This window comes from Coturnix japonica, chromosome 6 (genome assembly GCF_001577835.2).
Source record: "Coturnix japonica isolate 7356 chromosome 6, Coturnix japonica 2.1, whole genome shotgun sequence".
NCBI lineage: Eukaryota > Metazoa > Chordata > Aves > Galliformes > Phasianidae > Coturnix > Coturnix japonica.
Genome location: NC_029521.1, coordinates 359,205 through 386,133, shown reverse-complemented (window position 1 = coordinate 386,133; position 26,929 = coordinate 359,205). Strand labels below are relative to the sequence as shown.

Genomic DNA, 26,929 nt, shown 5'->3' with positions numbered 1-26,929 from the left:
TATTTGGCAGCAGGGACACCTACATCACATAAGACACAGACAGAAACACCATCTCATTAAGTAATGCAGTTTCTTACTGCCTCCCATTGCTGTAATCATTAAGCTCTACATCTGAAGGCCACATGGTAGTGGGAGGGCAGACACTGGCTGTTTTTCACTCTGATTCAATACCTCTGAAGTCACAGCCTCTGCTTCCATGACATTCATCTATGCCATGATCAGAAAACTGACAGCCACCAAAGGCCTCCTGAAAGAATAAATGGTCTAACAGCACTGCTTGCAGAATGTTCTGAAACAGCTACACACCCTTAGTTCTGTAAGAAAATTAATATTCCTGACACCTTCACAGTGTTCAATTCTTCTCCAAATAGAAGTTTTTCAGCATAACTGAAAAGAATAACTTTTTAGTTATTTAGTTATTTATTTTAGAGGGTTGTAATTGTTAAAATCAAGGATATGAAAAGCAAATGCCAGAAATTTCTGTACTTGTAATATGGGAAAACTAAAAACAATAACATTAAAATTGTGAACTTAGAATATCAAGTTAGAACAGTATAATTCAAATGTCCTCAGTGTAATTTCTTTAAGACCCTGGAATATAGCATGAAATGTCAATATGGAACTTAGACATTAGCACTTCACCTTCAGCTGCAACACACCAGGAATAAACCATAAGAAATCCCTGCCCTTGATCAGCTTAACTTTGAGCACAAGGTACAAATACATCAATAATATTAAATATACTGATGATACAACATGAAGTGCTATTGTTCATTCTTACTTTACCCATCATTCTGAAGATAGACAAGTGAGACCCAGAGTTCCATGAGACACGCTCAAGGTCACAAAGCACTGTAGATCAGAAGCTGGAATTTCTCCACTTACAGATAGAGATACTTTATACACTAATTGCAGGCAGACACAACCCATCAGCAGACAAAAACATTCAGCTCCCTCATAGGGGTGGGAAGGTGGCAAAAGCCAAGTGGCACGCAAGTTAGTTCTGACTGGAACATCCCCAGTAAAGGAGCATTTTAACAGCAGATTGCAAAGAGAAGCAAATACAGGAATGGGGGACGGCAGTAAGCCTCAGATTTTGGAAATCCAGACATTTCAGTAATGGCTTACATAAAGATACTATCAAAATCTAAATACATTAAGAGTCTTGGTTTCAATAATGAAATTACATATAATCCTCCATACAGAAATGTAGATCTTATATTGAAACATACATTTCTTTAATTTTACCTTCAGCTTCTTAAAACTTTAGACACTTCATTTGCAGCATGAAATGTAGGAAAAAAAAATCCAGTTTAAATTAGCTCATTAGACAGAATCTGCTTTTTAAGTGCAGTTCCTGTAACTAAATGCCCATGAAGGGCTCTTGTTTCACAGCTCTTCTTTTTTGAAGAAGTTGTTGGTAAAAAATTGTCAATGTGGAAGAAACACGTGCACTTCACTAAAACCTCTTAAAGAACAAAACTAAAGCAGGGGATCTTCTGAACACTCTGTACTGAAACCTCATTAAATCAACAGTTGCTCCTGATGAACAGTTGCCCAACGTAACCACGTCTTATTTTCATTATACTCCTTAAACTGTGTTCAAATCTATACACTTAGTTCAGAAAGACTTTGTCTTGAAAACGTTTCCAGTGAAGTTTATACAGTGCTGCCAGTACAAAGACTTCATTTTAACATATTTGGAATGAACACTGAAAATTTGTACTGTTTACAAAAATAAACATAGCCATTTATGTTAGTATCATATAGCTCAGTTAAACAAAGAAACAAACATCACTTCCCCAGTGTTTATCTCATATAGTAAAGTTTAAGAGGTGACACCTTAAAGGCAACCAAATACTACTTCATAAAGAATCCTTACATTTATCCAGAAAGCTTCTCTATTCCATAGTTGCACACTATTTAAGCTTACTTGCAATTGTATTGTTATTAAAGCTGGAAATTTTGGATTACTTTGTCATAAGCTCACCTTCCCACAGAACAAGAACTACAGATCTGGCATTAACCCACTGGAGAGAATGCACAACAGAAAAGGAGTCAATTTAAAAGATAATCCATATCACGTAGAGAAGCGAATTATTGAAATAATAAAGCAATACTCAATTACTTGGAACTAAGATTACTGCAAGAAAACAGCGAGTACCACAGGTTGAATATTACACAATGTTATCTCAGCAAGTTCACCTTCTCTAAGAAGTCTGCAAGTTTAAAAAGCATATTACCCAGACTAGCCATGTCCCTTGGACCACAAATCATTCTGCCCACTCTCAAACTAATTCTGAAACCTGGGAAAGGGACATTCCATCACAAAGACTCAACCACGAAGGGAAAGCAAAACAAAAACCCCACAAAGATGAAGAGAAAACCACCATCTTAGACTCTGTAACTGAAACTCCAGTCACATCAGTAAGTGACAAACCAGATTCACCCTACTGAGATGTGGATTCCACACCAAGAATAAATACATTTTAAGAAAAGCAGCTAAAATTTGTCTCTTTCAAACCAGATTCCAATTATCATTTCATATTCCATTTGAAAACAAATAGGATTATTCTTCAATACAATGTTGAAAAAAGTATCAAAAACATCTAATGTACCTCAGCTGTATGAGGCTTAAAGCAGCTTCTGTCAATCAGACAATCTATGCCTGACCATCAGTTCATACACTTGCATAAGTAAATATACCTATGTGTATCAAACAAACTCCAAAAGCACGTGGAAAGTTGTAACTTAATTGTTACATAAAATCCACTGCATGTATCATAAATATCTGTATCCAAAATTAACCAAGAAGAAAGTTCAAGAACATTTCCTAGTGCATACACGCGTGTGCCAAGGAGATGGGCATTTGTTTACACACTAAACTTTTTCCTGTAAATGTCCATAAACTACAAAGTCCCTACTGGAAAAATCTCAATGCTTTTTCAAGCCAGTCATAATTACCATGAGAAGTTAATAACTATTTCTAAACTTTCTTTTAGACACCACATCCCAGGACCATAATTTAAGACCGAAAATAAACTCTACCACAGGGAGCTGAATATACATCAGAAATTTGTATGTAGTTATACCCAACAATCTAATTAGATAGCTATGCCCTAGTTACAGGCCAATTCTGTGCTGTTCTGACTTGAGGGCTAGCATAGCCAACCCCAGTAAAATTAGAAATCAAAGCATGAATTAGTGCCAAAATGCTTCTACAGTCCTGATAGTGGCACAGGTGACATAATACCTAACACCCTAAAGCTTATGAAGCATGAGAAGCTGATCTATTACACATAGATACTGTTAGAAGTCTCAAATTATTAGTGTAATGTTAAAGAAATCTGAACAGTCTTAATTAAACAACTCATAAGTAAATATGAGCAGCGTTTCTGTGAAAAGAGGATGAGGAACAAACAACATTTTTATCACGTCTGCCAGAATCCAGAGGTTGGCTAACTTACTTCAGCTGGAGGACTGCTACGACTCTCCATCACTCTAGATGGATGGATGTTGGATTCAGATCAGTAACGTTTAGCAAACAAAACCAACAGTTGTTCCTCTTATGTTATCCAGACACAGAAATAGCCCAGGTCACCTGATGAACTACAGCCAGGTACCTACTTCAAAGATTCTACGTTAGAACAAACTGACAAATGAAAATGAATTTGTGTTCAAAAGGGTCATATGCAGATACAGACTAGAAACAAGGCAATGTAAGACAGATATTTGCTGTTACCTTGCTTTTTCACTCTTAGGTTTAAAGACTGGTAAAGGATATTTAGCATTACCAGAATAAAGAAATTCCTTCAGTAAACGGTGAGTGCTACTATGAAATTACACAAGGATTGATTTATTTTGTTTCAACTTTAGAATGAGGAAGACATGTATGTAAACATTTTGTTTCAGTGCCATCTGTCTAGAAACAGGAATTCCTTAAAAAGAAGTTTCAGACATCTGTCAGCTACAGAGGAAAGAAAAAATAGTTATCAAGTAAAAAGAAATTACATTAATTCTATTTTTAGAATATACTTCAGCAATAAACCCAGTAAAAAACCCACAAATACTCAGTCCATACACAAATACATACTATGCTGTTCATTTCTGAAGACTCGTAGCTTCCACACGGATGGACACTTCCAATAGGTTCCAGTCCCTCTTCATCCCACATATATGTGCCATCAGAGCTATCAGATGGAGAAAGCTCAAAAGAGGACCCAGCTCTGTAATTCATCTCTGGAGAAACTGCACTCTCGGCACTGTGCTTTGTGCTTTCACTGTTGTCATCCATTGCTTAAAGAAAACAAACAGCCAACAAAAAAAGTCAAAAAACAATCCAATATTCCAAAAATAAATAAATAAAAGCATGCATTATTCATGTTTTCAAACCATATTCTAACAAATTCTAACCAAAAGCATTCTACGGTATTAACGCTACTCACCCTAGCAAGTAAAAAGTTCAGGCTGGATTGGCAGTTATAATCAAGAATCCTTTCAACCTACATCTCTGCTTAAGTTTTACAATGCAGTGATCTACCCCCCAAGAAGAAGTATCTTTTAGAAATCTGTATCTTTTTAATAAAGATTTTAATAAAGTGGGCTCAAAAGTAAAGGCAAGTATTTCAACTATAATGTCTTCCAACACAGGTTTAGACCCCCAAAGTCCATCAGGGATGTGAAAACACAGACTTTTAAGCACCTTCTGTCTTTCATTGACTTTAGGAGTGAATACAGCATGCCAATAGAAGAAAACCAGTAACACTCTGATTTTAAAAATTAGCTAATTAAAGGAGACACCCTACATTTACTCCCACTACTTATAGCAGTTTCAGCTGCTCTCTCCCTATCGAGAGGAGAAAAATGCAAAGACCACTAATCCAAAACAAACGAATGTCTAAACAAGGCTAAGAGGAATTCTAACACCTTACCAGATAATTAGCAAAAGAAGCTACCATTAATTCTTATTCCAAAGAAAAAGGGCTCTTTAAGGAAGAAAAAAAAAAAAAATAAACAAAAAAAAAACCTGCTTGAAGAAGACAACTATCATGCAGAAAAGGCACTGAGAAAAAATGGATGGGCTAGTATAGTTTTGTTATGAAAAACAGAATGGCTAAATACATAAAGTAACAATAGCAATTACAGAATATTCATTTTAGTACCAAAAATTTCAAATCAAATGCAACAAAGTATTTACCAGACACATTTATATCAAGCCAGTCATCAGCATTACAGCAAGATCCTCCACTTTCCTTGATAGAAGTGAACGGTTCTACTGATGTTATGCTCCCGTGCTCTAACTCCTGAATGCAGCTCTCCTTTTGCTGCACTCGTATTGTTTTATTTGGATCCTCTAAATCTATGAAATCATCGCTGAAGTCTTCGCTCAAGTCATTTTTTTCAGAGGACGACAAAGAAGATATAGATATTTCATCTCCATCATCACTCATACACATGACATTTGATCCATGTTTTCCCATGCTTTCATGAAGGCCTTCAACAGATTCTGTTCTTTGAGCATTACTCTCTATAATGCTATTTTTATCAATTGTTCTATTTATATTTGTTGATATTTCAGAGTTCTCCACTATATACGTGTCAGCAGTTGTACTTTTGCCACCATCCACAATAATATTTCCAGCAAACCTTTGGCTAGCAGGCTTCAACAGAGAGGGCCGACTTAATCTGTATCCAAAAGAAGGTGCAGACCCAGATCCATTCGACAGCGGGGACTTCTTTGTACAAGATGATATACTAGAGTATGGCCTGGTAAATCCATACTTCACAGACTCGTTTCCATTGGGTACATCCAACTGTCTCGCATTTCTTGACCACAGAGTTGACCTCTGAGATGTCCTAACAGCTAGATTTTGACTATGATAAGGCCTTGTAAGATCCACAGCTTTATTGAAGGAATGCGACCTGGTTAATGATGCAGTGGGAAGGAAAGAATTCTGAATGGAATGTGAAAAACTTTGTGATCTTACCATTTTTTCACAGGAAGAAGACTTGCTATTGTCTGTAGAGTGTACAAGGCTTTCTCCTGAACTTGTCCTTGAGGCATTGGAATTCGCTCTAGGTCTCTGCAAACCTACCATTGGCCGATTACCATAAAAACCATTTAAGTGTGATTTTGGAGCACTGAGTCCAGAATACGAGGTCCTTCCTGACAGGGCACCTTTGGTGAATTTTGCTGAACTAGACAGTCCAGGCAAAGACTTGGGGTTTGATTCCTCAGTAGAAGATACAAACATATTGTTTTGCTTTGCTGTTTTTGACCCAGCTGAAGCAGTATTGTTCAAACCCACCCTGAGCATATCATTATTCAATGCTCCTTGAGACTGAGAATACTTCTCAGAATCAATTAATTTGTCATTAGAACTATGTTTAGAGTTGGTCTCTCTCTCATTTTGATCACGAAGCTGGTATTTATTTGATTTTCTCCAGTTGAAAGAGAAGGAAGACGTGTTAACAGTGCCATTGTGCTTGCTGAAATTTTTGCCACCATTATTCCCTGTTAAATTAACAGCTGTCCCATTTGATGTCGGTTGTAAGACACTTCCTAAAGTCTTCGTTCCATATTTTGGCAGCCTGGAAACCAAGGATGTCCTGATTTGATTTCTCTCTTCCATGAGCTATTGGGTACATTGGTCCTCAAAGGGTGCGTGAATCTGAGAAAAAGAAAGAATACATTAGACCTTCATCAATAACACAAAACAATATATTTAATATGCATTCACATCTATCTTCACTGCATCCATGCTTAACTACACTGTAACCGTATAAAGTAACTCACGTTTTATGACTTCCAGAGAAACAGTAATACAGTAGCAGCTATTCAGCAGTAACATATTATTCAGTTCTCACTCTCCACCACCTAGATTTTTGTGGTCGGTCTAAACTGCCTATCCTTTGTCTTCCTCCATATCATTAAAGGTAAGTTTTATAAAGGGCGTGCATTTTTCACCTACCAATTTGAACAGCAAATCGATTTTTTCAACTGTTCTTCAGTCATTCAATTACACACTTAAGACTTCGTATTTTAAAAAGAACAAATTGAATATAGCACAAACCCGTAGTCAGCAACCTAAAGCTTCTAAAACTACACCATAAAAACCTGACAAAAACTACCCTTTGCAAAGTTATCTTCCCTAGCCAAAAACATTCACAATGTACCACTCACAGCATCAAGAGGAGAAGAGATTCCGACAGACATCATACATCCTCAAGAATGAACAAATAAAACTAGCAGTGGAAGAAACATTACTAAAAGCCATTTGAAGAAACGTTCACTATCTTAGGGATTGCCCTAGCTCTTCATTTCACATAGAAGATCTGAGTAAATGGTTAAGAGTTACGGGGTGCTTTTGTTTTAAGATGTTAGCAAAAGAGTAACAAAGTGATACATGTTACTGCCAGCAGAACCAGCACAGCCTATAGGAACTGCAGTTGATGTAAAACTGACTGACTGACATAAAACTAACTTGCACTAACCCCAAGAACACAGCCCTGAAGATCACATTCTGAAGAAGGTTTCTGCTGAAGAAAGCTACTCACACCCTGCACCATCAGCACAAAACAGAAACATCAACTTTGTCACCTGGGCATGAGGTGGAGGCAAAAGCTGTCTTCTAGCAAGAGTTCACTGTATGTTTCTCCTGATTCCCACAGGGACCCTTCCCAAGTGTATTCTGTTTATGTCAGATTTCCCAAGCATGAACCTGCATTCACAGCCCTCTGCTTAACAGTAACTTCTCTCTCCATCAATTTTGTCAGAATACTCTGGACTCAATTGTATGCCTGGACCTATACAGCCTCAGAGTTCCATCAATACATTGTGGGATACAAATCTTTGCTTACGTTTGTTGATAATTCAGTGGCTGATCATTTCATTTTGTTTCCCCAATTTCTAAGTTTAAAGATTAATAAATAAACAAACATCACTGATCATTCATCTTCACCCCATCATTTTCTTCTTCCATATTCCCATTCATGATGAAGATCCTTAGCATTTTTCACCTTCATATGGAAACTGTCACCCATCTTGGTTGCCTTCTTGTTCCCATACAAGATCTGAGTTACAGGATAGCAGCTGCATGCAGTATTCAAGTTAATACATTTCTTAATAATGATTAAAAATTTCTTGGCACGAATGAATTTAAATGCTAGACTTCTGTGCAGAGATGCATGAACACTTAAAGCTACCTCCATATTCTGAAATAAAGAGATTTATAGCATTTATTCCTTTCCCTATATCTGTGGCTCCCTAGACCCTTGGAAATATTCCACTACCTTCATCATCAAAAATGTGTTTCAGGACAATGTCATTTTGATCTATTTAATACTATGCTTTTATTTTATGAAGCTGCATCTTTGCCTCAACAGTTCTTGGCTTGAAAGCTTCCATCCCACTTAAATACACTTCCACACATACTCATCTGACTATTTGCACAGACAACATTATCTGTATCAAACTTTTGCATCAATACAATGAATTTGCCTAAATGCTATTATTATTATTAAAGCCCAAATAGACAGTAAGGACAGGCAAAATCTCCAAGTTTTAATTAACACAAAGTTCTCACTTGCAATAAATACCATATTAGCAAGATGAGGTTTCTCTTGTAGAAGACACCTGTGAAAGAATATGTTGTTTTTGCCATCCTGGTTTTATTTATCAGTCAGCTACATCCACTGGTCTTACAAGGTTACCAGCACAGAGTGTTGCTAGTTATTATGTTATTCCCTGAAGCTATTATCTGTGTTTGATTTTTCACAGACAGCTGGCAGGACTGAAAAACACCGAAGTACTTAAACCACAGCAAACACGCTGAGAAACAACACAGAGCAAGAACTACTGTACTTGAGGGACAGGAAATACCCTATGTAACCACAGCAAGCATTAGCTCAAAGTGACTCACTCCCCAGGCTGCAAGACCTCACTAAGAAACACATCAGATAAAATCAAAGTGGCATTAAAATCATGCAAACTGAAGCAACCCCAGGATTCTGTAATTGAATAGGATGCCCCAGAGCTGTGCTACTCGAAGTAGGTCTAACTAAAAAGATATTAATAGAAACATATTCAGAAACACAGCTTCTTAAGGGATCCTAACACAATGAAAATGGCAGAATCCACATCCTGCAACAGGTAGCACACACCCGTTTAGAATACACCCATATATGTGTTTGGGTGGATAGTGATAGTACAAGGGGGAATGGTTCTAAACTGAGACAGCGGAGGTTTACATTGGATATTAGGGGGAAGTCTTTAACCCAGAGGGTGGTAACGTACTGGAACAGGTTGCCCAAGGAGACTGTGGATGCCCCATTCCTGCAGGCATTCAAGGCCAGGCTGGATAAAAAAGAATTCTGTCTACTGTGCACCTGTATACCTTATCAAAATGAAATCATGTATGAATATCAAACATCAGCCTCCAAGACACCTAATGCCAAGCGTATGTCGATAACGTACATTATTGTCATTTAAAATAACGCCATGCACAGCACTATACTTAACATTATGAAGCACTGACTCACAGCAAGTAACATTACACAAAGCCATCAAAACATACCCCAACTCTAACAAAAAAAACCTCAACTCTCATAAAGAAATGTTCCAAAAAAATCAAGAAAGTTGAACTAGAAAAGCTGCTTTCATGCTGTATGAATAAATCCCTTCTGACATCTGTCTACCATCTCTCAGGTGACCATAAAATTTAAATGAGGCCATTTAATGAGATTGCTTTAATCCTCCAACAACTGCTGCAAATTAAACTCAAACACTGTTCAGGTCTCTCAGAAGGGTGTTGTTCATTTATCCTTAATTAGGGAAAGAGGAAATATCTTCAAGAAAACTGTACTGACTGCTTAAAACACCTCAGATAATTAAATACTGTCTGCAAAAAATACATGCCTATGTTTCACTATTTACATAGCTATAACTACTGTCCCATTTCCTATTATCAGTCTCATTTGTTTGGTTGAAGGACAAATGCCATCAAAAAAACACCTTAGCAGCACACTCTGGCAGATGTTACTTTCTCCCACCATCTGGAAGTTTTCTCCAAGTTCTCTTATCAAATTTCCTCAGTTTCAACATACATTTACTACTAAAGACCCCATTCACAAGAACATCACAAGTTAGTTTGTTTCCTACATTGCACACAACTCAGGTTCATTATAATCTCCATTGCATTCCCCTTTATCTTAAAAAACTCAACATACTTTCAGATTTGAGCAACCTATGGATTTTTTTCTTAAACTAATATTTGAACAAACAGGCCTTACACATTCTGCCCTGGGAAATGCCTTATCTAGTTCACACAAGTCTAATAGGGAGCTAAACTAATTATGAAGAGCCTAGCCATACATAATAATCCAGGGAAAAGGAATTAAGATCTACAACCACTCTGAGCTAACTGAAAAGGTACTTTATCACTATTTTCAAGGATATTTAAGATTCTGGTGATAAGAAAGGATATTCATAGTTACTTTCCTTAGCACTTCACATTTAAGATTATTTTCATCAAGACAAGATCCTCTGACATGAGCTTCAACTAGCAAACGCAACACCCATAGCCTCTGTTTCAAGAGCATCAAGAAGAGTTTCACATACATCATCATCTCTGATGAGTCCGGTTTTACACCTGAGACTTCACCCTACATGTAACAGAATGAATCTTACATACAAAAGAGGCAAACAAAGTTTATATAAGGGCTGCTCAGAAAGTAGTATCTACTACTTGATTCTGTTGGCCCATGAGATCAGAGGCGGATGTTGGTGGAATGGCAGTAGGGGTTGAACCTTCCCACCAGTGTTCCATTACATGTTGTTGCTGTGTGGCAAACGGCAGCAGAGGGGCAGTCTGACAAAATGGTGTCTGACATGAAAGTCTGAATGAAGCACATAAAAAATAAAAAACACAGTAAAATCAGCACTCGGTGACATTCATTGACACTTGCTGAACAGTCATGGAGACCAACAAGTGAATGTGAGCACAGAGAGGCCAGCGGGTGGTGCTTTTCACCAGTGGCAACAGCAGGTCACCTCCACTGGTGCAGATCCTTTTGAGTGTGGTACAAAAGCTCCTGTTCATCGCTGGCAAAAATGCATAGTGAATGGCAGTGAACATGCTGAAAAACAGAGTTTTGTAGCTGAGAATTTGCTCTATCAAATAATGTTATTGTGCTCTTCATATTTGTTCTAGTTTCCATGTAAATAACTAGATGGCAGTGCTTTCAGAGCAATCTCCATACATTTTCATCTTGGACAACATAAGAATATTGCTGTCCCTATAGCCCAACCAGAGAGCTAACAGCAGTTTGAATATTCCAGTTATTTGTGGGACCAATCTCCCTCTTACTGCCATAGCAGTGCACAGTAAGCAGCTACAAGATGAAACACGCTTTCCTGCAGCCTACAAGAAGCTGACAGCTGCGACAGTACACAAGCTTCCTTACTCAACCAGAAACATTATGTTCAATAGTGTTCACATATGGCAAATGCCAATTAGCGACCAGTTTTGTTTGCTACTTGGTTTGGGCAGACTGACGTAACCGCTATGAAGCTCAGCAGCATTATCCACATTTCTACCTCCATAATTGGGATGTTACAAAAGTCAGAAGTTTAGTAACTACATTTGCCAAGCCAGACCCTATACTCTTCTATTACTTCTCCAGACAGGCTAAGAATCAAGTGACTGCCTAATTCACTTGCTTGGCTCAGCGACAGCTGAACTGAAGCAACAGTTAATCCTCATTAATCGATATCTCTGGCACCAAGAACATGGCAAGGTAACTTCCAGGGACCTTCACTCTTCTTCCTAGAACACAAAAACTGATTTCTACCCATGAAAGCAATATATAGACATTTCACCCATGGAAACCTAAATATCTCAACTACATATGCCATGCATGGCTTATGGAAACAACCTCTGTGTACCTGCATAAATCATCTATACGTTACACATCAACTTTTATATTAACACATACATATTCAGGACACAGAGAATACAGACCTTCTGACAGTGTATGTTAAGCAATACTTAAGTTTCTGGGCTATAAGTATAGTTTAAGAACTGTTTAACTTAAAAATAACATTAAAAACATACTATACATGAACTGTATCTTATCAAAGTAGGGAGGTACTGAATGACATGTCAGAAAATGAAACAGGGAAGCCCTTACAATAGAAATTAGCTTCCTTAGGAACTACTTCGGAGCACTGCAGGATGGGTAGCATAGCCAATAGTCAGGTTCCAGGTTTGAGGGAACTCATGAGAGCTGAACAGAATGAAAGAATCTAGCAGAAGATCTGGTTAGCAAACACCTCCTCTGAGAAGGACAAGGCCTCAATTGTCTGAGGAACTAAAAATATATCAGTCCTAAGAAAATCATTCAGGCCATATGAATTCAACTGGAAGAGAATACAATTAAAAACCTTGATGGTAGAGAACTTCTGGGTATTAAAAGACATCGCATGTTCTTTAGTGTTACTTACCCTGAAGATTAGCTTCAGTTTTGCTGAAAAAGCCCTTTCCTGTAAACTTTGCGATGAAGTAAGATTTACCTATGCTGTAGTAATATTTTCCAAGCCTTCTTTCCACCCCCATCTTCAGCTTAAAGCACCTCTACTCTGTGTCACGATTGGTATCTGCCCAGAAATGTTTTGCTTTGTACTACTCTGCCCACCTGTGCTTTACACAATAGGAAAATAGAAATGATGCCTCTCAAAGAGGTAATTCTGCACTGATTTTCAGCAGTCTCACACCAGTGACTATTGAGGTAGAGGGCAGGGAAGGTCTAGAAGCTCAGGAGCAGCTTCACCAGAAAAAAAACTATGAGAGGTAACACTGAGGAGAAAGGAAAAGGCTTTACTCCCAGAAAACCAGGGCCTGAAAAAAAACTGAAGAAACAGATCCAAAATAACACATTTCAATTCAATTCTGCTTCAGTGTTCTTTTTGAATGGAAGAATACAAGTTACTACAGTCCTTCATAACTGAGAAGTGAAATCCAAAGAGATTAGCCTTCTCCTAATGCCGGTGGCTGTCAGCCTACTCTCAGGGCAGGGTCAGTGAGCAACCAGAACCACAACACTGCTCTGAAGCTGCTAGCTACCTGATGCATCAACATGGACGAATCAGTTCCCTCACTTGTAAGATCAACCCTCCTGTTCACAGAGCTAAAACACCATTCTAAGCTAAGTTGTTTTGCCAAAATTCTTACCAGCTCCTTCAGCAATAACTACAGATGGCTTAGACACAGACAGACACAGACAAAGGGTTTTCATTGAGTTCGTATATTCTTTCAAACATTCATCATACTCATGACTGATACGCCTAACACCAATGGAAAAACACTCACGCTAGAAGGAATTAAAACACACTGATTACTTTGTTTGTCATGTACCAAGAAATAGACTTCATGGACAGAACCTCCACAACAGACTCAGCCCTGGTGAGTCATGTAGACCATGCTTCCTAATCAGGGCAGCTTACATTCCAAAATGTCAGGGCACTTACATTTCGAAACATGTATTGTTTTCCAAATCCTTGTTGATGTACAGATATGAAGGGTCTTTACTTGTTTCAATTCAATGATGACATTATTCAGTTCAAACTGTTACCAGATTTGCAGGGACAATAAACACAAAGGAGAAAAGCAAACTAGGAAGAGATAGGCACCATCTGTCTGCCATACAGATAGGATGCCCTGGAACCTAAAGACAAAGCACCACTGCTACAAAGAAGAGTTAGGCCATGCCATTATGCAAGCACCACTCCCACCTCTCCCTCAAGTACCAGCCATAAAACACACCTCTATCTAAGTCACTCTTTAATGCTGTCTTTAAACTTGGTATTTGGCAAGACCTCTATCCTGGAAGGTAATTATAAGGTGAGGGGGTGGGAATGAAAGACATAACTGCATTTCAAAGAAAATTTAAGCTATTATCGCTGATTATGTCATAAAGGCTTTACTAGTTCACTCATTTATATGATACAACTACACCAAATAAGGACACTGAACTGTCTTAAACAAAAACCCTATTTGATTGTACAAATTGATACTGTATAAACAGTTACTACTGATGGAAGCACTGCTCTACCAGCATGAACCATATCTGAACACTTCACCCACGTACGTATCTTAAGGTCAACAGTTCTCAGCAGTTTCTATCTCCAACTAAGCTCTACTTATCATTCATATGTCTTTCCCTCCTCCCAACTCATGCACGTTCATTCCTCTTACTGGTATATAAATAAGCCTGCTTGTTAGAGATTAAGCTGAATAACATATATAGACACTTATATATATGGACTCACTGGTACTGAGATAAGCCTGAAGAGGTTCAGGGATGAAAAGTGAACAGGACTACACAAGGTAAAATAGCAGGCAGGTAGAGGAAAATGCTATGAGCTCCTTTTCTTCTAACTGCCAATGCTATTTTAAACTAATTCAGTTTTTGTTGGAAGGTTACGGCCTTAAGAAATGGAAGTACCAAATCACAGCTAGAGATTTTTAAAGATACATATATATTCTTCAATCACACAATACTGGATTAAAAAAAAAAACAACCCAATACGAGAAAAGGGAACAACAGATGAAATCTTTACAACTTCACTCATGAAAGAAAACAAGCTTGAAAAAGTAAACAAATCCCTGTATTTCTCTGGGTTGGGATCCCAGCAATTCAGATGTCTGGATTCAATACTCCACAGCTCATCCATCCAGTTCCAGCAGTTAAACTGATTTTAAAGACAATGAATAGGAAAACACTGTCTCCCATGTTAGTCTTAAAACAATGCACCAGGAAAAAGAAGAGCTGGGCAAGCATACAATATAACTTCAACTAATTCCAGCTCATGGGATTTCTTGAATTTGATATATCTAGTTTTAGAACTCTCTGCAGATCTTTCCTCTGCAATCCTGTCCAACCTGTTCCTTCTAACTTTTCCTGTCTATGACTGCCTTATGAGTTCCAGAGCACTGCTGCTAACTCTTGGAAAGAGAAATTGGACAGAGTTTACTTTTCATATAGGAGAATACTGCAAACAAGAGGGTTATATTTGTCCCTCCTTTAAGGGATCTGATTTTTGTGTCTTTACAAGAAGTAGTCCTAAAAGGTCATCAGACCTCCATAAACCACCTTTTTACACTTCTCCCACCAAAATACTTTCCTTGAATATTTAAATATGTTAACATACATGTTGTGCAGAGGGGCTATAACTACCCTGACTGTTATCCAGGTTATCTGGAACTAAAGGAGCCCTCATACATACTCCAGTTCAACACAATTATAAATGCCCTGCCTTGCAAGAACTGGCCACTGATTTCTGCCTTATTACCAAACAAACCAGTTAATAGGATTGTTTTCTATGTTCTTTCAAGAATATACTAGACCGCTTGCATTCTCTGATATCAAATTTGACTTCTCCTCAAAATCCATCCTTAATCAAAACTAGTGCAGCCACATACCAGCGCATCGTAGCTTTCAGTTGAAACTTATTTCTAAACCACGGTCATTCTCAAAGTGTCACTGGAATTTCATCTCATTAGTTCTGAGCAGTTAGAGCTCCTGTCTACAACGTGATTACTACAAATCAGCTCCCCACCTCAAAACCAAACTCTAAAAACATATTCCAGAACAAACAACTTGGCAAATCTGCTAAAGAATTAAAGAACAACATATTTAACCACAGGCTAACAGCCTTCTGTATGTGTTTTAATATTTTCTTACTGATTTTACAACACACAGATTGGAATGTACCCATCAAGGTCAGCTTTGAAACACGTAGAAGCTGCAGATACTTGTTATACTTCCACCCAACCAGAACCAAAAGGTAAAACTGTTTCTTTAACAAACTGAACAAAGTAGACACGTGGAACAAAAGTAACTGAACATGAATAGTGACAGCTTGTCCACAGCAGCCATTTCTCCCATATAAGCTTATTAATTTATACAGAGATAGTCACCTGTAATCACATTTTACTTGAATTTATAGGGTGTGGGGACACATGATTAGTTTTGCTTACTCAACATCACAATTTATCTGTGGTAAAGTGCTATTTTTATACAAAACTATCTCAGAGCACATTCACGACTGCAAGATTCACATGGTGACTGAGGCATTCTGTTTCGTGCTTTGTATTATTATTATTATTATCAGCTGTTTCCTGATGGACAAAGCTATGCAGGATGAAGGATTCTGGTCCTTCCCTCACACGTGCTAACAACAGCACCTTTGGCCTCCCAAGCTTATGCCTATACAAATTTCCCTTGGTGAGATGCATGTTAGCTGGAAGCAAGAACTCAACTCATCAAAAAACACTGATTAACAAGCCTATGTAATAGTATTACTATGTAAAGTCTAGTTTTTCTTACATGTATTTCTATCATTAATATGATTCACAAACTGAAACCAAGTATCACACAAATTCATAGTCTATTGGGAATCTTTCTATCTATACAGAGCCCAAACCACACGTGGTATTTCTGAGCCAAGAGAACCCAGGATACTCAGGGACACACTCCCATGATGTTCAGCTTAACTTATGCTGAGTGTGCCACAAGCCATCTGGGCCAACGAAGCCTAAAACATAGGAGTTCTTTTGCAAGTCAGAAATTGTTTGCAATTAAAGGGTTCTTCCAGACCCCAAACTTGTTCAACCACCACATTAAAGTAAAATCTCACCAGCTGTTTTCCTCTGGCTAGAAAACTAAGGCAATGCAAGCAGAGCAAACACTGCCAGCAGTAGCCATGCTTCCTCTTCAATCAAAGCCATTAAAATGCACTCTGCAGAACACTACCTCAAATCATCATGGACTAAGAGCACATGAAAATCCCAACAAACTGTGCTGTGAAAAAGGCATTTCACTGAGAACTTGTGTCACCAGTTCCCCACATAACCAGAGAAACACACCCCCCAGCCCCAGGATTCTTGTCTCACTATACAGTACTGTCAATAGAAGAGTTCCAGCTGAATCCCCCCCTTCAGAACAGAGGGAAAATAGCTAGAAAGTAAAACCCAGCTCTGTGAATCAAGCTGCTTTAAGCTAAGAATGGTAGGATCTGAGCATCCTCAAAACTGCATCTAATTTGACAGAAGTTCTGAATTGAGATTCAATATGTGTCCCAGAGGTAAGAAGAAATACAGAGACCTACACTGACTAAGGCTTCACCTTTGGAATAATTACTTTAATGCTGTTCTGATTTCATTTTAACATACACACGTTCAGTTATACAGAGATTTACATAAGCCTCTGTATTGCTTCAATTGAATCACAATACAGGATTTTAAACCTAATTATCAAAACCACCATTAGTATTTTCATCTTGTTAGCATCCTTGTTGGCAAAGAATTTAATCCTGCTTGAAAGCTTCTAATTAAGGCGATGGCAGTTTACAATTCACAACAGTGGCAAAAAGGAAACACCACAGCCACAGCTGTAACCTTTCGCTCCCTCTTGTCTCCTCCATTCCCACAGACCTACATTCTTTAACAACTGCAGACAAACAATGTTCTTTTGACGACCGAAGGTGTGATGACTTTATGTAGAGAAATGCCTGTGCCAGCTCTTCTTTGCAACTGGTTTACTCCAAATAACCAATCCATCTTAAAGGATGATCAGGTCCAAAACTAATAGGTTTTACTCCAGCAAGCTTTTACACGAGCAGTTCCATTAAACAGGATTACTTCTTAGTATAACACCATGTTAATTGAGACCATCATGTTAATTGTGGTCATTACTATTCATGTTTCATATAGTCATACATATTAATTATTAAATTCAGAAACACAAGGTGTCATGATGCACAAAAAGTAACTGTAGAACCCTCCAAAACCCTAAACATTCCTACTTTTTAAAGCAGCCTTATGATTAAAGACACCACTCAGCCATTTCTGGAGCGCAGACATAGAGATCGCTATTCTGAAAGGTGTTGACTATGAGCAAAGATTAAACTTACATTGTAGCTGCTGCAAGCTGTATGCTGACACAGATCCCAGCTTACCATCTGCTTGGTGACACCTCTTCAGCTTGGAAGTATTACATTCTAGGTGGGCCCATACCATTTAGGGGTATGCGAGCCTATAAATGCTTGAGAAACTGTCAGTTTCATTCAGTATGACTAAACAGGATTAAATACTCACTGCGTCACACTAACATGATGAAGCATTTCCAACTTCTAACCCTGTACAGAAAACATATTTTCCAAGTTTCAAGAAATTCCTCTAGCGTTCCCCGTTATAAAAACACAACAAAAGGGACCTTGGATGCCATCTCAATGTGTTTCCAGCACCGTGATAACGCCAGAACTTCCTGTTCTGCATCAAATCAAGGCTGGAGGCCCACGTACAACAGAAACAAACCCGCTCCCCGCACCGGCATAACACAGCTCCCGTCCTCACCTCAAACCGCTGTACGGCCTGGATCGCACTACAGCACCGAGCTCCCACGCACCCCTCGCGGTGCAGCCGATGTGCTGCGAGCTGAGGGCTGCGGCTGCCGGCGGCTCATGGCGTGTCAAAGTGCAGGCAGCGGCACGGTGATGCAAGCAAAGCTGTGTCACCGCGCAACACGCCTAACGTGCTCCGGACGGCTCAAGGAAAATCTGAGCCGCGGTACAGCTGAAATACATCACGGAGAAGAACATCTCAGCGTTGCTTTTAATTGCTGTATTCAAACAGCCGTGCGCCGGGTTCTTTTTGCCTAAAGCCGCTTCCTACCTGCCCCCCGCACAAACCTGGGGCACGCAGCGTCCCCGAGGGTGCGGCTGAGCCCGCAAGGAGAGCCCTCCCCGCCCCTCCCTGCCTCCAGCCGCACGGCCTGCGGAGCCGGCGATGCCGCAGCCCCCTCCTGCCGCCACCCACCGCCCCCAGCCGAGGGACTCCGAGGGTCGCTCAGCAGCGCAGCGCCACGGACGGACACGGCACTCACCGCCGTGCCGGGCACAGCCGGAGCCGCCCCGTCCTCGATCCGAGCCGCGCCGCTCCACGCACCCAGGTAGCGGCCGCAAAACGCCCCGCCCGGCGGCCCCGAGGAGGGAGGGCCGGAGCGCTCAGCCCTTTCCACGCATGCCCGCCGCCTCCCTTCCTCATCCCCCGGCCCACCCGGCGTCACGGCGGGCGGTGCGAGCCCAGCCCTCCAGCCCCGCCCGCTCCCGTCGGTGTGTGCGATGTGCGCATCGCTCTGCCCCGTAACGGGGCCATTAGGCAGGTAGAACAACAGGCTGCATGTCAGAGCTTAGGCAGATAGGCCTGCAGGTAGCCCAGCATGTAGACCGTGCGGCCCTGTGAGAACCCTGATACATCTGCCCCCTAGGCAGAATAAAGGCCTTCTTTAAAATAAGGAGCAACAGCCAAAGGCTTTGTATGTCTTCTCGCCTGAACTTGAATGTACCCGTCGCATTAATGGATTTATTCTTAGAATAACTTGAAGCGTAATTGTTCCCCTATGGTACAGGAAGAAAGAAAGAAAGAAAAAAAAAAAAAGTCCTAAGTGGAGAGATTAAATCTCTTGCGCAAAGCTAAAGAGATAGCAAAGCCAGGAAATGAGCTCAGATTTCCTGAGTCAGGCGGCCTTGCTTTAACCGCACAGTCATCCTCTTTCAGTCATTCTCAGCTTCTGAGCACTAACATCAACATCAACAGCATTAGCACAGATTTGACTTGTTCCTGCTTTGTACGAAATGACCACTGAAATTTCCTTCCAACTTCTCAATTTCCTTCCCAAAATTAAGATAAATTATATCACAGGCTGACTAGGGTGTTCTTAAATTCCCACTGCTTTTCTCAGGTGCTGGCAAGTAATGTCTTCATCCTCAGCACTGTAAATACCCTTTTCTGCCAGACCAGAGGACCATGAACACTTATACCAGCACAGGGGAGGCACATACACTGTCTGCTGACCTGTAAGTGGTGGTATATGTATATATATGAAAAGAAAGATAGCCCAGCCTAGAGTTGAGAACCTCTACTATGTGTTCAGACATCTAACAAATTGCCACAGTGCTCGTGTAGCCTAACAATTAAGATGCAAAACTCATAGCTGTGATGAATAACTTCAGAAAGGGACACATTACTTGTACAGCTTGAACTTCTGACTGCCTAAGTAAGAGGACAGTCTTGACAGTCCTAGTGTCAGACTACAGGCTAAGATCTGGCCATGATCGAGTGCGCTATCTTTCCGTATCATTTTAATATTTGATGTGTCTCCATCTTGAGGACGTTCTGTTCAATTGATTTTACACTAAATTGATTTAAATGGATGTTATTGTGCTGGGAGATGGACTAGAAGCTCATTTCATCCACTTCACGTGGTGCAGAACTGTGCTGCTACTTCCAAAAACCAGAGATACAGCAATAGATGTGAAAACAAACAGAGAAGAGCATGAGAGCTGGATGAACAGACTGTGCTGTTTGCACAATTACTGTGCCTCCCTTCATCAGTTTGTAGACCAGGGACTTATCATCCAAAGATGGATTTTCCTGTGGGTTTGCTCAGGTTTCAGCAATTTCAGTGCTGGGAGCATTAGGAAGGCCATAATAATCGAGTATTTTGAGAGTATCCAGCCATAACCTTGCTGGTTTCTTCAACTTCAGCTGACATGCTGATAGACTTGCTCATTACTAAGTAATAATAGTATATTTTTTTAACAGCCCTCTATTTGTCATAGCTAAAATAAAGCCATTCACATGGCTGGCAGGGCTCTCTGAGCCATAGAAACAAAGAATCATAAAATCATAGAGGCTTAGGTTGGAGGGGATCTCTTCCCTTTTCAATTTATACTTTTGTAAACTACATAAATAACTTGATTTCCATAGTACCTTAGAAATATGTATTAGAACAAGTTCAGAAAGTTCAGCAGTGCTTTCAGACATTACTCCTACCTATGACTTTCTAAAGCCATGTGCAGGATAACATTTAAACAAAGAACTGCCCATTAACAGTCACGCAGCTGCTAAATAACCTAAAGTTATTTAGGTACTTGGCCCAGAGGTTTCCCTTTGATTTCCTAAGACAATGTTCCTACAGTTATGTTTTTATCATGTGCTTGATGTCATCATTTCTTTACTGGGTCAGTGCTGTGGTACAATTTGCCTGGACCAGCTCAGTGAGAACTGTGTTAAAACCTGCCTAGGGCAATCCTTACACCGTGGCCTTTTTCTTCTAAGAGCTGTCCACCCATAATGCTTCAAAACACCACATTAGTCTAAATGGTTTAGACCTGCCTAGCTGTTACAGACTAGTTAAACTACTTAAACAGCCCAATTAAAACTGCTTTGTAAAATAATGCCTTTTTCTCTGCACGTCCCTCAGTAGCCACGTTTGTACAGTATGCAAAAGCATCTCTAGATAGCAATTAAATTCATACTGTACATGCCTAAAATCCAACTATGCGGTATTTCGTTTCTCTTAAAACATGTTTCCCTCAGTATCTAGCTGTTGAAACAAATTAGCATACGTTTCATTTAAGTCTGATACGGCTTATTTTTAATTCCAGCTTAGCTGGTATTCACATAGCCTGAATGCCCCAAGGAATACAAACATCTAACATTTCCTCTGAGTCAGTAGGAACTTGAGGCCCATGAAACGTAAGTAAAAAATGTTCATTTTCAGATTGATTTATAGGTATGGGAGTTGTATCATTTTGTATAAATAAAAATTACTCTAAAGCAAGCTGGAGAAACATTTTTCACCACAGTTTGTTACTGAAATGTTGACTAATTATCTCAGAACTCCAAAATATCTTTCCATTACTGAGACCATTATGGAAATTTCTCCAGTGTGTTTGGGATTCCTTTTAACCCAATCTATGAAAACACAAGTTAGTGACAGAATAGAAAACATAACTCAGACTGTTTCTAATAACACCATCTGAATGTAGCAGAATAAGAAAAACAGGCTGAAATCTCAGTAGGTTCAGTAAAAACACGTAAATATGTTTACATACTCAGCATCATATGGTTTATTTTTATACAAACATTGTCGTAAATGATCCCATTCTGTATGTATGCTTTTCCTAAACTGATCAATGTTGATAAATTATAATCCTGGTAAATTCTGCAGTGAATAACATAACAGTAGATTTGCACGCATTAAGAAATGAAGTGTAAAAGGCAAGAAAGCAAACGGCAGAAGAATACATATGTAAGAGCATCAAATGTGTCTGTTTTCATTTGATAGCATTCATCTTAACATCCATCCACAGAGAGAGATCATCAGCATCACTCAGCAGATGAAAACAAAGATGAGCCTTCTGAGCCACATTCAGAAGATGCTTAGGAATGACAAGAGATGCTGATGGTGCAGTGACAGATCTGCAGTTTAATCTTTCTTAAGGACAATTCCCACCAACTGGGTAACCCTATGAAAAGGTACATAATAATGGGAAGTATTAATTCTCATTTATCTCACCAAAGATAGGATCCTTCAAAGAACAATCCAGATCTGAGTCCCAATTCATAGCTGAAGCAGACTGCAGAAAGGAATTAAATGAAGTGTCATTGTTTTCGTGAATCCTTCCTCAATTACATTAAATTTTCATATGAAAGTCATTAGTTTCAATTAACTTTGAGGCACAAAAAAAGCAAACAAACAAACCCAAAAAAACAAGCAGACTGTTCCTACAGCAAACAGCATTTCCAAAATACAGTTCAGGATTTCAGAAACAGTTTTATTCCCTGTATGTATTTGACCCTAATCTTCCTTGTCAGAACACGTGAAAGCATCCAAAGATAAAAAATGAAAGCTGAAATTCCATTTTTCCAGTGACTAGATTACATTTTTAGCATTAAATGGCAATGAAAATAAAGGGCTCAAAGATGCAGATTAAAAAATGCAATCGCTTTTCCTTTTTTTTTTTTTCTTCTTTTTCTTTCGTGCACGTGGCAGTAACGTGTGCTCCGAGAAAAGCTGACCTTATCTAAACTGATGTGACCAAACTAACCAGTATAGCTCAATAATTAACTGAATGCCTCAGCACTAGGCAGGAGCATTAAGGACAGTAACACTGTATGCTCAGAATCATGGCTGGAAAAGTCATGAAAAGTCATGAAATATCACATCAGAAATGTTTTCTCTTATAAGGTGTGTTTGTTTTTTTTCCTCTTCTTTACTTGTTCCCTTTCCCTTTTCTTGAGGCATCGGGAATCATTTGGAGAATGTAAGTGGCCAGTTAGATGATTCTTAAAGAGCAACCTCGGCCTGTTGGAGACAGAATTCATACAGGTTACTCTTGACCAGGTTGGTTCACCTCAGTGTTGGCTGGAGGACAGGCTGTCACTGCCTCCAAGGTCCTTCCTACTGCTGAATCTTTCTGGAAACTGCTGTGGAAGTCAAACAGTTTGGTTGCAAACTGTTTGGTTGAGTTTTAGCTACTTGCTTTCCTGGCAAGTAAGAAAGCTGGATTCTCACAAAGGCAAAACAGAAGAAATGTCATTCTTGTAAGCAGGTGCCTTCCCTTGATTCCTGGACTTCAGAAGCCATCATCCTAAGGGATTTTGCCAGAAACATCATCACCAGACATTCAGTGACTGATTTATCTAGTAAGACATTTAGCAAGTTTCTGCTGTACTTCTAAACCTGTAGATGCTGAAAGTGTTTTTCTCTGAGTTAATAATTACTAACCATAGATTGCAGCAAGCTGGAAAGAGACTGGACTATTTTTGAAATGCATGCAATAAATAATAGTGGCTGTGCTTCAGATGGTTGTCACAAGGCTCAAGGACAAATTCTAAACAGCATGACTGGCATTTTAATGGCTAAAAATATGCCTTCGGTTCACGTTGTGAAAAATCTATTAGAAAACTCTTACAGACCAAAAGTTTCATGCAAAATAGTGAATAAAACTGCTGCCCTTCCTGCCTTACTATATAAATAGCTGTGAAAAATACTTTCTCCTCTAAATCATTTGAAATCAGGGAAGTCCTAGTGCTCTGCAAGCATGAGTGCATCCCCAGAATACACTTTAGCAGAGGTAAGGCTATTTCTAATTAATTTCACACAAACTGGGGTATACAAGGTGCCAAGGTCAAACTGGAAAGCCTCTGGCAATGATCTGGAATCAGTCGATCCTCACTTCAGATCTGTGTGTTCATGACTGAACCATGCAACACTTAAGATGAAACCCCACCAAAATGGCATGGAAGAAGAACATAAAATCTGATACTCTGAATGTAAGAAAGCTGTAATAGTAACTGTAAGTTAAATAAGAAACCTTGGGAGATACTCACCTAAATGTCGGTGGTTAAGAACAGGCATGTAATTCTCAGAGGTGTATGTAATTCTCATAGACACAGAAGAGAGGACAACACAAACAAGCTCAAGGAAACCTCTACTGAGAATGCAGGCCAACTGCAGGACTAACTCAAGCCACAAAGACACACATAGGCATTTTCATTTTAAAAGAGATACCTCACTATTAACTCTCAAGAAAATCTTCAAAGATGACAACCCATAGTAAGGTGAAAATTCAACAGCTGAAGTTGACTTACTGATGCCAAACTACTTAGCAAGACAGTGGGTAGGTGGAAAAAGATGCCTTAATGCTCATTTTATATAGAATAGAACTCCTTACTGTTTTAATCACCTAAATAAACAACTGTGCCCTTCATCCTGGCAGAAGCAGTGTGATAGTTTGCATTTAGATGGTTGCATTTTGATGCTAAGAAAACAGCAGCACATGCTGCTGATGCATCTAAATCATGAGTAGTAGTGCGGACACGGGCTTGGAGAAATGAACGTCATTTGCTCCCTGGGGCTGCACTTCTGTTATAGTCCAGGTATCGTGGGAGTCTTTTGATTTTATGGAAAGTACAAAGAGCACAGAAGAGCTGTACATAAGAAAATTAAGCACTATTTCTCTGGTTGTAGATGATCTAGAATGGTACAAAGGTGGGATAAAACAGAGGGGGATCAGACACTAGAAAGAAGAGAAACATATATAGTTAAAACGTGAGACAGATAAAGGTTTTTCAAATGAGAAATTAAAAGGGAATCTTGCTGGTAAGAGAATATCTGATCTTATGAAATATCAAAGAGAGGAGGAACAGAAATAAACCCACCATTTTCCCCTGAAGTGGTGGAAGTCCCCAGCATGCACTCTTCATATTGCCTTTAATTCCTTATGTTAATACGGGGGCATCCTCTGTATAGGTGGATACACAAGAGTATCACTAGGGAGACACGATAATGATCTTCAGAATGTTACACCTGGGGCCAATTATAAGCACTTAGCTAAACATATAGTTTGCATATTCAGTGAATGAATTAAAACGTATGTATCAGATAGAAGCATAATAGCCCTTAAATCTGCTTTCTACATCAGTGCTTATGGTTGCTCCAAGTTGTTAGTCACCGAACAGGTAAGTGCTGGTACAGCTTACTGTGCCATTTCATGAGTCATGGAAGCCTACCATCATTTTAAAAGCAGAATTTACCTGGCAATTCTACTGCATTAGTGCCCGAGGTGACTGGATTTCTTAAGAAAAGCCGAGGCAGGGATGTGCAGTTCTGTGATACTCCTCGTACCCAGGTGCACATTGTACAGTCAGTATCAGCTTGGGGAATTTTTTTACTTGGAATTCAGTTTAAACAAACACATTCTGTGCACGTATCTTCTGCAAGTTCAAGATGGATACACAGACATTTGCCATCCTCAGAAGCTTTAGGCTTAAGCGCAGGGCAGAATTATTGCTTAAATGAATGTAGTCGAGAAACATATTCTAAAATTAGTATTTTGATTAAGGGCATATAGGAAGACATTACTGCTTCGCCTGCAGCCCCAACAATGTGTATTGCCAAGACATACTACACATTTAATGGTAATACAGGTATAGAAAATGAATTACAAGGTAGATTAGTTTTCTCATACCACTGCCTTATTGCTTTGGACAAGTCAAATAACTTTACTAGCATTTAATGTCTGTTGTTTCTGCTACCTACTATTAGTTCAGCTTAAAGAATACAGACTAACAAAGTCAGTCGTATTGCTTTCTTGGCTGGATGAGGAAGATGAAAGACTGGCACACGATGCAACTGATGTGTCTTTTTGAATCACTTGAATTTTTTCATATGGTTGCTCCTGAAAGTCAATGCAATGTACTCAACACCATTTAGAAGTTAACTCACTCCACCCTGAAAAATATTATGTGGGAATTCATATCCTTTATCAAACCTAACTGGTAAACAGAGCCAGAATGAATTCTTTTGATGTCATGTTGGTTTTGTAAAGAATTCTTAAGAGCCACTGAACCACGCCATGATTGTGCAAAGAAAAGCTACAGAGCAAACACCACTAACACTATCTGAGCTTCACCTGGGCTGACCTGATGTCTGCATACCTGTAGTGATGTTATTTAAGTGTTCCATGGATATGCAACTTTAGTCATGGAGATGGTCTTGCAGAATCTGGGTTTCTTGGACTTCATAGTACAGGTATTTGTTTGCACATTTTTTATGATTTTTTAATATATTTTTACTGCTTTAGAACGTGCCAGACACCGTTTTGTCACACTGCCCCTCTGCTGCCATCTGTCACACGGCAACACGTAATGGAACACTGGCTTTCACTGGAAGTCTGGACACTGAGGTCTAGGCTAGGACCATGAAATTTACTCTGCTGCTCTTTTCACAGCCACCAGCCCATAATGGCTGTCAGAAATAATACATCATCTTCACTGAGATGTGACCCGGTTGGTGGCTGCAAATTCAATCTCGCTATATTCCCTCTACTACTCCTTCAAGATAAAGATCCTATTATCCATTATCATTTTTTGGAGCATGTAATTTCTTTTAAAAATTACTCAGTCAAAAGCTAGTCATATGTTTCAAGCGCTATATTAGATGGTCTTTTGTCACTACCATCAGTGAACGAACAGTGAAAGTTCATCAGTGTGTAGAGTAAACAGAAAGAGCAGAAACA

General features: G+C 39.3%; 1 protein-coding gene across 5 annotated transcripts in view; it reads right to left on the bottom strand.

The window, feature by feature from the left end:
• CCSER2 (coiled-coil serine rich protein 2) overlaps positions 1 to 19,086 on the bottom strand; it is a 64,702-nt gene extending 45,616 nt beyond the window's left edge. For 3 of the 5 annotated variants that reach the window (XM_015865999.2, XM_015865998.2, XM_032445305.1), the window contains exons 1-3: positions 18,943 to 19,086; positions 5,198 to 6,671; positions 4,094 to 4,296 (exon numbers count right to left, since the gene is read on the bottom strand). In XM_015865999.2, the coding sequence (XP_015721485.1) occupies positions 4,094 to 4,296; positions 5,198 to 6,632 (1,638 nt within the window). In that variant the 5' untranslated portion in view covers positions 6,633 to 6,671; positions 18,943 to 19,086. Of the gene's footprint in view, positions 1 to 4,093; positions 4,297 to 5,197; positions 6,672 to 18,413; positions 18,633 to 18,942 lie in introns of all 5 variants that reach the window. The other 2 variants (XM_015865997.2, XM_015865996.1) reach the window with 2 other exon arrangements.
• Positions 19,087 to 26,929: the final 7,843 nt, after the last annotated feature.